The sequence below is a fragment of the Ipomoea nil genome, unplaced genomic scaffold, assembly GCF_001879475.1.
Source record: "Ipomoea nil cultivar Tokyo-kokei standard unplaced genomic scaffold, Asagao_1.1 scaffold0681, whole genome shotgun sequence".
Taxonomy (NCBI): Eukaryota; Viridiplantae; Streptophyta; class Magnoliopsida; order Solanales; family Convolvulaceae; genus Ipomoea; species Ipomoea nil.
The window spans coordinates 707,746-722,043 of record NW_017617109.1 but is presented as its reverse complement, the minus strand read 5'-3'; the positions used below and the strand labels follow the sequence as shown (position 1 = coordinate 722,043).

At 36.1% G+C, this 14,298-nt stretch overlaps 1 protein-coding gene across 1 annotated transcript; it reads left to right on the top strand.

Annotated features, from left to right (window-relative positions):
- Nucleotides 1-10,096: 10,096 nt before the first annotated feature.
- Nucleotides 10,097-11,089, top strand: LOC109175045. Its single transcript, XM_019324303.1, has one exon. The coding sequence runs from the start codon at nucleotides 10,097-10,099 to the stop codon at nucleotides 11,087-11,089; it is 993 nt and encodes a 330-aa protein (XP_019179848.1).
- The last annotated feature ends 3,209 nt before the right edge of the window (nucleotides 11,090-14,298 follow it).

The following is a 14,298-nucleotide window of genomic DNA, read 5'->3' as shown; positions in this document are numbered from 1 at the left end:
TGTATTTTGTATAATACGGTTCCCAATCATGTATAAACCCTAGTTTTGACTCCCATATATTCATCTCCTTCCTCTTTCTTCCCCATTTTTTTCCTTCAAAGACATTTTTCTATGCTCCCGGCACAAAACATTAAAAATAGCAAAAAAAAAAAAAAAAAAAAAAAGATTTGTGGTCCCAAGCACAAAACAATAACCACCATTGTTTTTGTTTGGTTGTCGGTTACCAAAGTAGCCGGTGAAACCTCCTGTACGGTGTTTTTAGTGGCGGTCGGTGGTGGAGCGTATGACGGTCCAGCAGTGGGGCGACGACGGTTGGAGGCGCAGTGGGATCCGGATTCCGGCAGTGGGGCGACGGCGGTTAGGGGCTGTGGGTGACGGTTTTCGGCGGGCGACGGCGGTTGGAGGCGCTGTGGGTGACGGTTTCCGGTAGTGGGGAGACGACGGTTGGAGGCGGATTCCGGCGGTGGGGTTTTTGCTGGAATAACATCTAAAGGTTAGTTCCTTCATTAATGGTGAAATCTTCATTTTTTTTTAAGAAATGTATTATTAATAGTTGTCAGTTTTGATATTAAATTGTGATATTCTTGGTGTTTTGAATTTTTAAATAGCTGACAGAATTTAAATTTTTATTTTGTGAATGCGATTTAAATTGTGATATTCTTTGTGTTTTGAATGTACAATTTAGGGTGATTGAAATTGTGTTTTTTTTTTTTTTTGCATCCATTGAATGTTTTTTTGAAAACTTAATTCATTTGTGCTTTTTTTTTGAAAGTTTCCATTGATTAATCCAGCAATATACAGTTTGAAGGATTCTGGATTCGTTGTGAAAAAAAAAAATAGAAACGACCTAGACTAGGCCGTGTACAATTATTTTTAAAATTAGAAATGCACTCCCCTAGGCCGTTTATTTTTTAACAAATTTTATAAAACAACCTAGTCCAGGCCGGCTAAGTTTTTTAAAAAAATTAGAAACGTGACTAGGCCGTTTATGTACATGATTGTATTGTTATTATGATTGTGGCTATGTACATGATTGTTTTTAATTCCTCCCATTTAATTACATGATTGTTATTATGATTGTGGCATAATTTATGTTTATTATTGTAGTGTAATTTTTCTATATCATGATTGTTATTATGATTGTGGCATAATTTATGTTTATGATTGTAGTGTAATTGTTGTATGATTACATAAATATTAGAGATAATGTAGTTTACCATTATGTAATTTGTGATTATTTTTATAACAATTTGACTATCATAAATACAAATTTATAATACTAATATATGGCATGAATAAAAATTAATACAATTCATGATAATAATTTAGATACAAATACTAATATATGGCATGATTAAAAATGTTTAATCATTGATTGTTATTTAGGATAGTTATGGCACAACAACGAGTGAATCCTGGACCTATTGATCCGAGTGTGCTAACGTTTCAAAGGCAACATCGTAGTAGAGCAATTTGGACCGAACCTAACTACGAATGTGAAGTGAAAGTGGCACGGTACGATACGGTAACAGTGTGCGATCTTGCACTTGATCCTCGAGTGCAAGAACATCTTCGTACTGCCAGATTTTACGGTATTTCTCGTTTGACGTCCATTAAATTGGACCATGAGCTAATTACTGCACTTTTTTAGCGATGGCGGCCGAAAGTGCATGCCTTTCATATGCCATTTGGTGAGGTTGGAATAACACTTCAAGATGCGGAAGTGTTATTTGGGCTGAAGGTGGACGGGTTGCCAGTGTCGGGGAACGATATTGTTTATGAACCAGCTGAAGTTGTGAGAAATTGCTTTGAACTGGTTGGTTTTCATTTGGCACCACAATTCATGACTAAGACCAAGATTAATGGCACTGTAGTTCCGACGGTTGGCCAGTTAAACGAGGGTAGCACACAGGAATCGGTGATTTTGGAAACACGCTGTTTAATTTATCATTTATTAAATGGTTTTTTGTTTTCGGACACAAGCAAGGTGTATTATAAAACATACTTGCTAGAGTATATTAGAAATTTTGACTTATGTGGACAATATAGCTGGGGATCGGCTGTTTTGGGATATTTGTACCGTTCCTTGTGCAGAGGTGCTAGGCATAGAATTTCAACGGTTTGTGGTTGTTTTCTTCTTCTACAAATATGGGCATGGGAGAGGTTGCCTATGGTACGGCCACATCGTTTTCTGCCACTCACAGAGATCTCAGATTACCCTCTTGCATATCGGTAAGTATCATTTTACTTATTACATGTACTAATCATTTTAGAATTATATTATATTTTGTTTGCAATGTTATTGTTGTAGGTGGGTGTGCGCACGCACATGGGGTATAGTGCCAAACCACACCACAATCGCATACCGTGATCAATTCGATCGCTTATCGGAAGAAAGGGTAAGTTATTAAAAAGTCATGTATTTTTTTGTATTGATAATATATTCGTAAGTTAGTATTCCAGAATAACAATATTCGTTTGCAGTTTGTGTTTACTCCATATGCTGGATTGCTCGATGAACTGCCATTATACTGCAAGGCCGGGTCGGCGATTTGGACAGCCCATGTGCCACTTATCTTCTATCATGTTGTGGAATATCATTATCCGGAGCGATTTTGCAGGCAATTCCATGGGTTGCAAGTTATCCCATCATCGGTGGTATACTCGCAAGCGTTGCACGACATTGACCAACGCGGGAATACAGGTACAAATTGGTTAGAGAAACATTAGGAGCATATTGCTGTTTGGAATTTACGATATCAATATGTCATATGAATGAATCTTACTACTGAAGCGCAAGCGCACGATACGTACCAGGTTTGGTACTACCAGCATGGTCGCCGTCTCATTGGTAACCCGATGCATTACCAAAACGAGGGTTTTGTGCAGTGTGCGGTTTCACTCAACGAAGCGGTTAGTATGTTCATTTTTTTTAATATTTGGAATACATATCATTTAAATGTTTATGATGTTTTTAATAGTAGTTGATTATTTGTGTTTTTATGATTAGATGCATACTTTTACAAGGTTGACCATACGAGGCACTCAAGCACTTAACAATCCGGCTGAGCACGACCAAGCGTTAAGGGATATTGTTGAGACTTCGCGTCAATTCGTGGTCGGCACCAAGTATGAGCCTCTATTGCACATGAACCTTGAGGAAATTGAGGTTGCCCCTCTGCCGGATCAACCATTAAGTCCACCCCCTAGCGATGGACGGCGAGATAGGGTACATTTGTGTCCTGGTCGAGCAACGGGTGGTCGGGGTAGGCGCGCAACAAATATTCAGCTATCTCAGCAGCTAGCTGAAGCAGCTCGACAGGAGGCAGAAGCCGGTAGACAAGATTCCGGGGGTAACTGTTCGGATGCAGATGTTGAGATTGATGAGTCTGCTTTGGCCATTGTTGTTAGAGAGATGACACCTGAGCACCGGAATTTTGAAAATGGGAATTTTGAACACGGGCAGAGCAGTCGATCTAATTATGGGGGCAATAGCACTGAGTATTTTCCCATTCATTCTAACCCAGATCCGGCAGAGTTTGCAGGTTTCGCCTAATATGCATCGACATCCCAATTCGGCGGTTTTGGATAGTCCGGGTTTACAGGAACTGTATATGGTGAACAAGCATTTCACACCCCATCAAGTGCGGTTTATGATCCTACACAGCAAGGTTCATCTTTTCAACCGGTGCAAGATGTATATCATCACCAAGATCCTCGGTCGTCGTACAATGTTAGTCCAATTGGTAACCAGTTCATGGACTTTCTTGCTGATGAAGGAAACATTTTTCAGTCAACTCAAGAGTCGTTTGCACATTTGGAAGGAGAGAATCAACAGCTGCGAAGGTCAAGAAGAGCACGACGTCCAACTGGCTGTGGAACCGATACTCGACATACTAGGTAAACCGTTGTATACAAATTGTTTTTGTTTTTATTAATTATTTTTGTATACAAATTGTTTTTGTTTTTATTAATTATTTTTGTAACTAATATTTTGTTGTTGTTGTAAATAGGCACGAATGAAGTGAATAACGGGTGGTGTGCGCTATGCCTCGGTTAAGTTTAGTCATTTTTGTTTTTATGATCGGCAATATTGGATTAGTAATTGAAACGTATGCATTATTTGATGAATTAAATTGCTTTTTATTAACGTTAGTAATGAATTAAATTGGTTTTTAATGAATTAAATTGCATGTTGTTGAATTAAATTGGTTTTTGATGAATAAAATTTCTTTTTAATGAATTAAATTGTTTGTTTTTAAAATTAATTGGTTTTTAAAATGCATACTAATATATTTTCAAAAAAAAAATGCATACTAATATTTGAAGGTTCAGCAAACGCAGCATACTATTAGTACTTGTAATACAATAAACATATTAGGAGATCAATAGTAAGTATTACATCAAAGTGGTCCCATTAACTTTGTTAAGCGATGGATTTCGTCGTATTTATTGTCTACAATTTGATATGTAACTGACCACGGATAAATCTTCTCGACGTTACACGCCGTGGCAATAGGTAGCATTAGTACGACGTTTTGCTCGACATTAAAGCACACAACACCGTCACAGCCATCGAAATGAAAATGATCATATATTTGCTCCCACTGTTCCTCGAATGACAGCTCAAGATTTCTATTACCAACAAATAAATTTATTGGTCCATCCAATTCGATAGAGTCACGTATAAATTTTCTCAATCGATCATGCTACATAGTGGTAATATGAGGTTAATACGTAAATGCATTGATAAAATCTAGTCAAGTATAATGTACTTTATACTCTCACCGCAAAGACAGTACCGAATTTTGTATACAATGATCTACACGGCTCAAGTTGCTCAAACGAGTATGTTAGTCGTATTGCAGATCTTGCGTTCACATTGATAAAATCTAGTATTATAAAAAAAAAAAAAAAAAAAAAAAAAAAAAAAAAAAAAAAAAAAAAAAAAAACTGTATGACTACCACAACAAAATTACAAATTGTAGCTAACATATGAAGAAATATAAATACCTCGATCAAAACGACGACTACTTATCCAATCACCATATTGATTACATTCCCTCTTTGGAGTGTTGGAGTCACTGCTATATAAGTATGTCTCGAAAGTGAAGAAACCGGTATGTCGAAATAGCACAATGTCTCTAGGGTATAAATTATTTTCCACTAAGAAATTTGTAATTCCCTCCGTAAAGTGCATATCTTCGACAGAAACGCGTATATATTGCTTGTGGTGCCACAACATTGCTTTTGTCGTCATATGTTGCATTAGATGCCGATGCATACAATTGTGAATTCTCTATTAAAAAAAATAAACGCACGATTATTTGTTTACAAATAAATATCTACTAAAATAACATTGTTGTAATTACCATATGTGGGTCAATAGTTACTTCGATTGTGAACCACATAATTGTGCATTCACTGACATCAGGCAAATGAATATGACCATCGCAAGCTAGTCACAAAAAAAAAAAAAAAAACCGACTAATAACAAAGTTTCATAAAAAAGAAATATCAGCAACAATTGAATAGACCTAATATACATACGTGACAGATAGTTTATTTGTCGCAGAGTTTGAAATATCACTGTAGCATAGCGTTTTGCATCATCTATGTTTGAAAAATACATTGTTTCGGGTACTGCTAAGCCTAGCATGTGTAAATATCGACGCCATCCACGAGTTGGATAAGTTAAATACCTAATTTCCGAGTGTGTATGATCTAACCATGCATACGCAATTTTTTTGCCCGCAATAGTGATCGCTTGATACAAATGTCTTTTACACCATAGCGGCGTGAGTTCACTAAGTATTTCAAAATCATCAAAAAGATCTATTTTGTATTATTTATAGAGTTGGGTCGAAGGAAAAGATGAATAGAAATGGAAGGACAATGAATTAGTATATTCTCGGATATATATAGATATATACGTACATAGAGAGTTGGTGGAATGAAAAAAGTCAGTGGAAAATAAAGTTGCACTCCCAAAGTGCAACTTTACTTGATTTCAATTCTTAAATACCGATTGGGTTTTATTACGGTCATTCATTATATTACGCCAACCTATCTGGGGTGATTTATTATATTACGCCAACCTACTACTGCTAACTTCTAGGAAATAAATGGAGGGAGTTAGAAACTTATAGTAGAAAAAATACAAAATAATAAAAAATTGAGGAACAATATTAAACGGTATAAAATGAAGCATACAATATTCCACTTTCAAGAGACAATATTTTATTACATGCAGCAAAAAACATAAGGAAATATGTATTACGATATGTGCTACATACACTCATTCTGTATAATCATAAATATCAAAATCCCACAAATGTGGATAATAGGCTTCTGGTCCACAGAACATGAATGCGAGGACGTTGATTTTTCCCACATCAGAATTAAAAAATAGGAATTTAGAAGCTTCAGCCGTGGTAAGCAAATTTATTAATTGTTTGTACACACGAGTGTAGTGACCATTATGAAACCTTATTGTTTTGTTGCCATGTAAAACATCTACGTAGTCATTGTCAGTGTACGTCGAGTATATGAAGTCTGTTAGCAGTCCGGGTTCACACGTCAACTCAAAATTAGTAATCATTAATGTCCTGCATCCTATTAGCTCATACGTCAAAAGAGTCGGATGGATGCTCGAACTTGCTGGTACAGATATTATACCGCCTTCCATATTCTCGTTCACATCACGTTCGTGGCCCTCACCAAGGGCATCGGGCAATTCAACTTGAGCCCTGTTTGTTACAACAAAATATTCAAATTGAAAAGCACCAATGTGACGCATCACTATCTGGTCGTCGTGATGAATTTCATGTGCGTGTAGAAAGTCTGCACATCCTTCATAACAACGCATATTTTCAACAGGTAACTCCCGTGGGTGTGAATGTCCGTGGAATAATAGTGCAGTAGGCTTTACGTGCTGAATCAAGTGGTCTAACATGCAGTATGGAAATACAAATGATAATGACGTGACAATGTCGACAACAAACCAAATAACCGTGCGCATGGACGGATGGGTATGACCTACAAGTTCAGAGTACGTGTAACAAGCTGCAATATACAAAAAAAAAAATTAAATATAATATTAGTCATTTTAATAAATCATACGGTATGTGCGTAAGTATTTTTAAAGTCATACAACGGTCTATGCGAAAATTATAAGCAATTGAACCACAAATAACAGTTTGAACGAATTCGTCTGCACGTCTTCTGCTGCGGATTGTCGTGGGGAATGTTACGGAAAATCCTAAAACATTCAACAACATCAGTCACGATGGTGAAACGACAAGCATGTAATTGCTTCTTCTGCTCTATCTAATTAATGTGAACATAGCATACTTCCGATTGTGTATAGTATGCACAAAATACTCAATACTCTCCAACTCATTATTCATTTCTATCTCGTTTGAACTAAAGTTTCTCCACATATCCATTATTTGACAACTTTGGTTTATTAACAACAATTTTTTGAGCTATCACTATGCAAGCAATTCTATTATATAGAGCAATTGACTAGAGTAGTTTTATAGGTCACATTAACTTAACCTATATTAATGTGAAATCAGACATTTTCACCAAATGTAATGTTTTGAATTTAATTTAATGTTTGGTGCCGAGTGAACTACACATCTCATTTTCACAAAATGGTGATTTTATTATAAAGTTGGACTGGAGGAGTGCAACTTTACTTCACTATTTTGGGAAAATCAAACCGCTTTTTCCTTTCAGACCTGACCTCTTTGTCTTCTTTTTCCTCTTTTTCCTCTTTTTCACACCTCTTTTCAGACCTCTTTTTCGAAATTCCTAAAAGTAAAGTTGGACTGGCGGAGTGCAACTTTACTTCACTATTTTGGGGAAATCAAACCGATTTTTCCTCTTTTTCAGACCTGACCTATTTTTCCTCTTTTTCACACCACTTTTTCGAAAATCCTAAAAGTAAAGTTGGATTGTGGGAGTACAAGTTTACTCCACCAAAAAATTACTGATTTTATTGTAAAGTTTGACTTGACTAGTGAAGTACAAATTTAATTAACCAAAGTTGGTGCATGCCATTTTCGAAACAGTAAAGTTGGTGCATGCCTATTTTCGAAAAAAATTTGTGATTGTATTTTAAAGTTGGACTGGGGGAGTACAACTTTACTAAACCATAATTGGTCCAACACTTTTTTCGAAACAAAATTGCAGATTCTATTGTAAAGTTTGACTTAAAGTGTGACTTGAATAGGGAAGCACAAATTTAATTAACCAAAGTTGGTGCATGCCATTTTCGAAACAGTAAAGTTGGTGCATGCCTATTTTCAAAAAAAATTTGTGATTGTATTGTAAAGTTGGACTGGGAGAGTACAACTTTACTAAACCATAATTGGTCTAACACTTTTTTCGAAACAAAATTGCAGATTCTAATGTAAAGTTTGACTTAAAGTGTGACTTGAATAGGAAAGTACAAATTTAATTAACCAAATTTGGTGGATGTCATTTTTGAAACAATAAAGTTGGTGCATGTCTCTGCATGCCTATTTTCGAAAAAAATTTGTGATTGTATTGTAAAGTTGGACTGGGGGAGTACAACTTTACTTCACCATAATTGGCCCAACACTTTTTTCGAAACAAAATTGCAGATTATATTGTAAAGTTTGACCACTTTTTTCGAAACAAAATTGCAGATTATATTGTAAAGTTTGACTTGGCTAGGGAAGTACAACTTTATCCTTATATCTTCTCCCAAAACATATCTTCTTCCAAAACAGTGTGATATCATACCATGTCAAAATAAATATTTAAATATTTAAAACAATAAATATTGAAGTGTAGTTGGACTACTCCATACCGATTATACAATAGCCTTATTTAAAGCACCATCAATTTCTTAGTTTCGTGAAGACCATACAATTTATGTCTTTCCTTAATACCATATTGGAAAGGAGGAAACATCTATTTTGCTCATCAATAAGCATATCGTTTGTAGTTTTACCACTTCAACCAAGTCATCAAGCGTGTGATTTAAACTACAATGGTACGTACTCTTAAATTTTATTTGTCTTCATTATATTAATAGTACGCCCCTAACAAGATATAGAATATTAGGTGAAGACATATGTTGTGTTTATCGGTCGACAACCAGGAATATATGAAAACTGGGAGGATGCAAAAGCTCAAGTGCATCGATTTAGCGACAATTTATATAAATCATATACTAGTAAAGATGAAGCCATTCAAGCTTTCAACAAATTCATAAACAATCAACAAAACGATGTCGGAGGACAATGCAGTTCAAGTTGTATCACAAATCACAATGTAAAAAAAACTTCTAATGCCCAGATTTTTGAGCGTATACAGCAGGAAATAGCATGGGAGACTCATGAACATGCTATGAGAGTTGATGCAATCATTGAAGAATTTAAACATCTACTTTCAAAGTAAAAAAAAATTACTATGTATCCTTATATCATTACTTCAATGTGTATTGTTAAAAAATTTTTTTTACTATGATTGCTTATTATCATTAATTGAATATAAATATTCTATTTAAAACAAAATATTCTCTAAAAAAATGGCGCAAATGTATGCTTATTATCATTAACTGAACATAAAATATTCTCTTTAAAATATAATAACAAAAACCCGGCGATTACTTGAGTGGATGGGAACTTTAAACAGTTGGACTAGGGGAGTCCAACTTCAAATAAAATTTACAAAATAAATAACAGTAGGACTAGGGGAGTCTAACTTCAAAAAAAAATTAAAAAAATTAAACAGTTGGACTAGCTGAGTCCGTTTGCTTCTTCCCCTTTATTTACCCTCTGCCTGTGTTCATTTTATTTTTACAACCTCACCACTGTTTTCACGCATATAAGATCAAAATCCAATTTTTCTATTTACCCTTCACACCACAACCAATTTTTCAATACCCACCAACACAATTTGATTCAATATTTTATTATGGCATCATATTTTGGGAGTTATACTTCTCATGCCACACCATCTTCTTCAACGATCGTGGAAACTTCTTCGGAGACAGATGAGAGTTATGCACCTGAGTCAATACCATCAAGCAGTGACTATACTACGGACGAGGACATAGATGAACCAGTTGCAGTTTGACTTCCAAACTATGGGACAAACTGCTCAACATTATGGTGGTCGAGGTACAACTGTTCCTGATTCTGCTATTCCTTTTTACCATTCTCCAATACCCCAAATGACAACGACATTCAGCCACGGGTTTACAGAGAGGGATGACCAAGAAATGATGTCATATGACCCCTCAACAAATGTCATCTGCATCGGAATGGTTTTACCAGATTTTCCCACACTAAAAAAAGCTGTATCAACATACAGTATTCATCAAAGGCGGCGCTTCATAACGAATCACAAGAAAAAAAACAATTGGAAAATCTCGTGTCCAAATTTCCATGCAATACCTTCTTGTGGCTGGACATTATCAGCAAGGAAATTGCATGGGGCATCTTCTCAATGGATGGTGACAAAGTTCTTTGATACACATGACTGCACAGTACAATACAACCAAGGAGGGGCAAACAGAATGTGCAGCAGCGCATTAATTAGCGATTTGATTTTCCAAAAGATCGTTGCAGACCCACAGTACAAAATCAAACACATCCAAGTAGATGTGCGACAACATTACGGTGTGGACATTTCATACAGGAAGGCATGGTACGCCCGACAAAAATGCATTGAAATGCAGTACGGGAATTTTCAACAATCCTACAATGATCTCCCACAATTCTTGTGTAACTTGCAAGTGTCCAACCCGGGAACAATTGTCGAGATGGAGTGTATTCCTTCCGAACTACGTGGTTCTGAATACATGCATTTCAGGTATGCATTCTGGGCTTTCAAGCCGACAATTGATGGATTCCGCTACTGCGTCCCAGTTAATTGTATTGATGGTACACATTTGTACAACCGGTACAAAGGGCATCTCTTTCTAGCATGCGGATACACTGCAAACAAGGAAATATATCCACTGGCTTATTTAATAGTTGACTCGGAAAATAATGCTAACTGGACTTGGTTTCTACGACTACTCGCTGTACATGTCTTTCCCGATTAGGATTCAATGTGCATCGTTTTGGATAGACATGCTGGAATTGATGCGGCGTTTAAGGACGTCAAAGAATTGCATGGCCGAGTAAAACGTAGGTATTGCCTTCGACACCTTCGGAGCAATGTACTAACAAAGGTCAGCAGAAATCGATGGTTACGTAGATTGATATGGGAAGCCGGTACTGCTGTTACAACAAATCAATTCAATCAAAACATGCAGACCATCCAACAACACTGGCCCAATGTATACAACTATCTGGCAGCACTCAATGAAGAGGCATGGACATTATGTCACGATGGGGGTCATCGGTACGGCATTATGACAACCAATCTATCTGAGTCATTTAATAACTCGATTAAGAGTTGTCGAATGTTGCCTGTCACGGCAATCGCACGAATAACTTTTCACAAGTTACGAACAATGTTTGCCGACAGGCGTACTGCGGGGGAGATGATGCATCAACAGCAAATGCTTTTCACGCCAAAGATTCAAGAAGATTTGGTTGCTAGAGAAAATGAGTCAAACAATGCAAGCATTGAAAGATATAATGACACTCTTGGCATTTATGGCGTTGCTATAATTTCTGGATACATGGCTCACGGTCTACACCATTATTTTCACGTCAACTTGGTTGAACGTACATGCAACTGCGGCAACTGGAATGTGGACGGAATACCGTGCGTGTGCACATGTGATAGCAGCTTGTAATTTCCGAAGGGAGGCATTTTACCAATTCGTGCCACAAGTATACTCCGTCCAAAACTACAGGAATGTTTACGCAGGTAATTTCTATCCATTGGCCGAACATACTCAGTGGACAAATCATATCACTTACCTTCCACCTATTAACGCTAAGCGACGGACACAAAAAGGCCAACGACGAACAACAAGATTTCCCAATGAAATGGACTTTAGTAGCAATCGCAGAACAAAATGTAAGTATTGTCGAAAGACAACACACTCTTCTATGCAATGTCCAAATTTAAATCATTAATAAAATCCAATGTTTTAGTTCAGCACTCTAGTAAATTCTTTTTTTTTTTTTTTTTACTTACAAGTACATCAAAATAACACTTTTAATTAAATAATGTCATAAAAGATTTTAAATTTACATATATAACAAATTTTTTTATTTCGTATGACTGTAGCAATCAGATGAATTCATCTGATTGCTACAGCCACACAAAATGACAAACGGACTTAGTAGTCTGTGCCGTCAAACTCACGGACTATAGTCCGTATAGCACTTTGCTAAAAACAAAGTCCTAAAAGTCTGACACAGATAAATTGGAATAATATATCATATTGAATTGGAATACAACATTGCTAAAAATAAAGTCCTAAAAGTCTTACATGGATAAATTGGAATAATATATCATTGTAAGCATTGAAAAATTTCAATAATATTGTTGGACCGTGATGGATAATTGATCATTAAATTAATTACTTTAATTAGGCTAATTGGACTAATATTTATTTAGTTGGGTTAATTAAATGGCCCATTGAATAATTAATTAGTTTAATTACTTAATTAAATGTAATTAGATGTTGGATTGTTCGGCCCGAGATGACGAAATATTTAATCGAGTTGGACCAGGCTGCTTGGATGAATTGGGTTGCCTAATTAGCGGGCTTGACTTGGTCTTGGCCCACTAAAATTATATGTGGATTATATAATTTTGAGAAAATTTGAATATTTGATATTATTTGAAAATTTAATGAAATCATGAACCTGGGCGCAATGGTGTCCCGATACATTCCTTAATTTAATTAAAGAAATTAAATTAAATAAGGAATTAAGAGTTGGTTGGAGATTTTCCCTCACCCTCACCACTATAAATAATGGTTTCATTTTCAAAGGATAAGCTCTAGAAATCTGCATGTGCCGAAATCTCTCCAGGATATCGTCTGGAACACGCCCGCAGTTGTACTGCGTATACCACGCTACAACTGCGTATACCGCGCTGAGGAACACGCCACTTGAACACCGGAAGCCCTTCTTTGAAGATCAAGCTGCATATTAGCCCTTCATTGAAGAACAAGCTACATAACTCCGGAGGCCCTTCAGCAAGGAACTACTTCCAGTTCGGCATACTCCCGGACTCGGCATACTTCCAGTTCAACATACTTTGAACTCGGCATACTTCCAGTTCGGCACACTCCCGAACTCGGCATACTTCCGGCAAGGAACTACTTCAAGTTCGGCACACTCCCCGAACTCAGCACACTTCCAATTCGGCATACTCCGAATTTGGCACACTTCCAACAGGCATACTTCTAGTAGAGAATCAGAGGACTTCTCATATGCAGAGATTGTACCCCTTCTTGATTGATACATACTACTTGTAACCGATACTTTGAATTTTGAATATATACAATTCAAGTTTTTTGCGTTTACAATCATATTAAATTGGAATACAACATTGGAATACGAAGACTACATAGACTACATATATTAAATGAAATACAAAATACAGTGTACATACGGAGAGCTTAAATCGCGAACACGGATACCGAGTCTCTGTGGGAGAGAAATGCACTCCCCAAAGACGGTTTTCCTTGCTTGGTATCCACACTCCATGCAGCGACATTTTGAAATCCACCATATTTATTTGACTTATTCGGGGTTATGACTCTATCTTGTATGTGTAGAATTAATATGCAAAATATATACAAAAGCTTCATGAATATGAGATTAATGTTGACTTTTCTTTATTCGAACATCAAAATGCATATACTCATTTCATATAGAAATCAGCAACAGTATAGACACAAAGCAGGTATATATTTTTGCACTTATAGACTTCCTAAAGGTATATAACACGCATACAGAATATATATACAGTAATTTAACACAAGGCATTCTGAACACTTGATATATTACATAACCGGAACATACCTATGGCGATATGCCTGTCAAATGTAATCGCCTAATTACACTCCAACGGGCCAAATGTTACATATAGAATAATTGCTTCTCAAAATGAGAAATGTCAACAAGTACACACTTAAATTGCTATATATATTTTCGAAGAAAGAATAGTAAAAACATATACTTGATATTATACTATTATTCGAAAACATATATCAATGCAAATTAAACAACTAGGCAGAGATAAACAAGGCTCTGATACTAAATGTTAGATTAATTATACAATCATAGTATTTGTAATAATCTAACCTCAATAGTGGAAGCATAGGATCAAGCATACCTC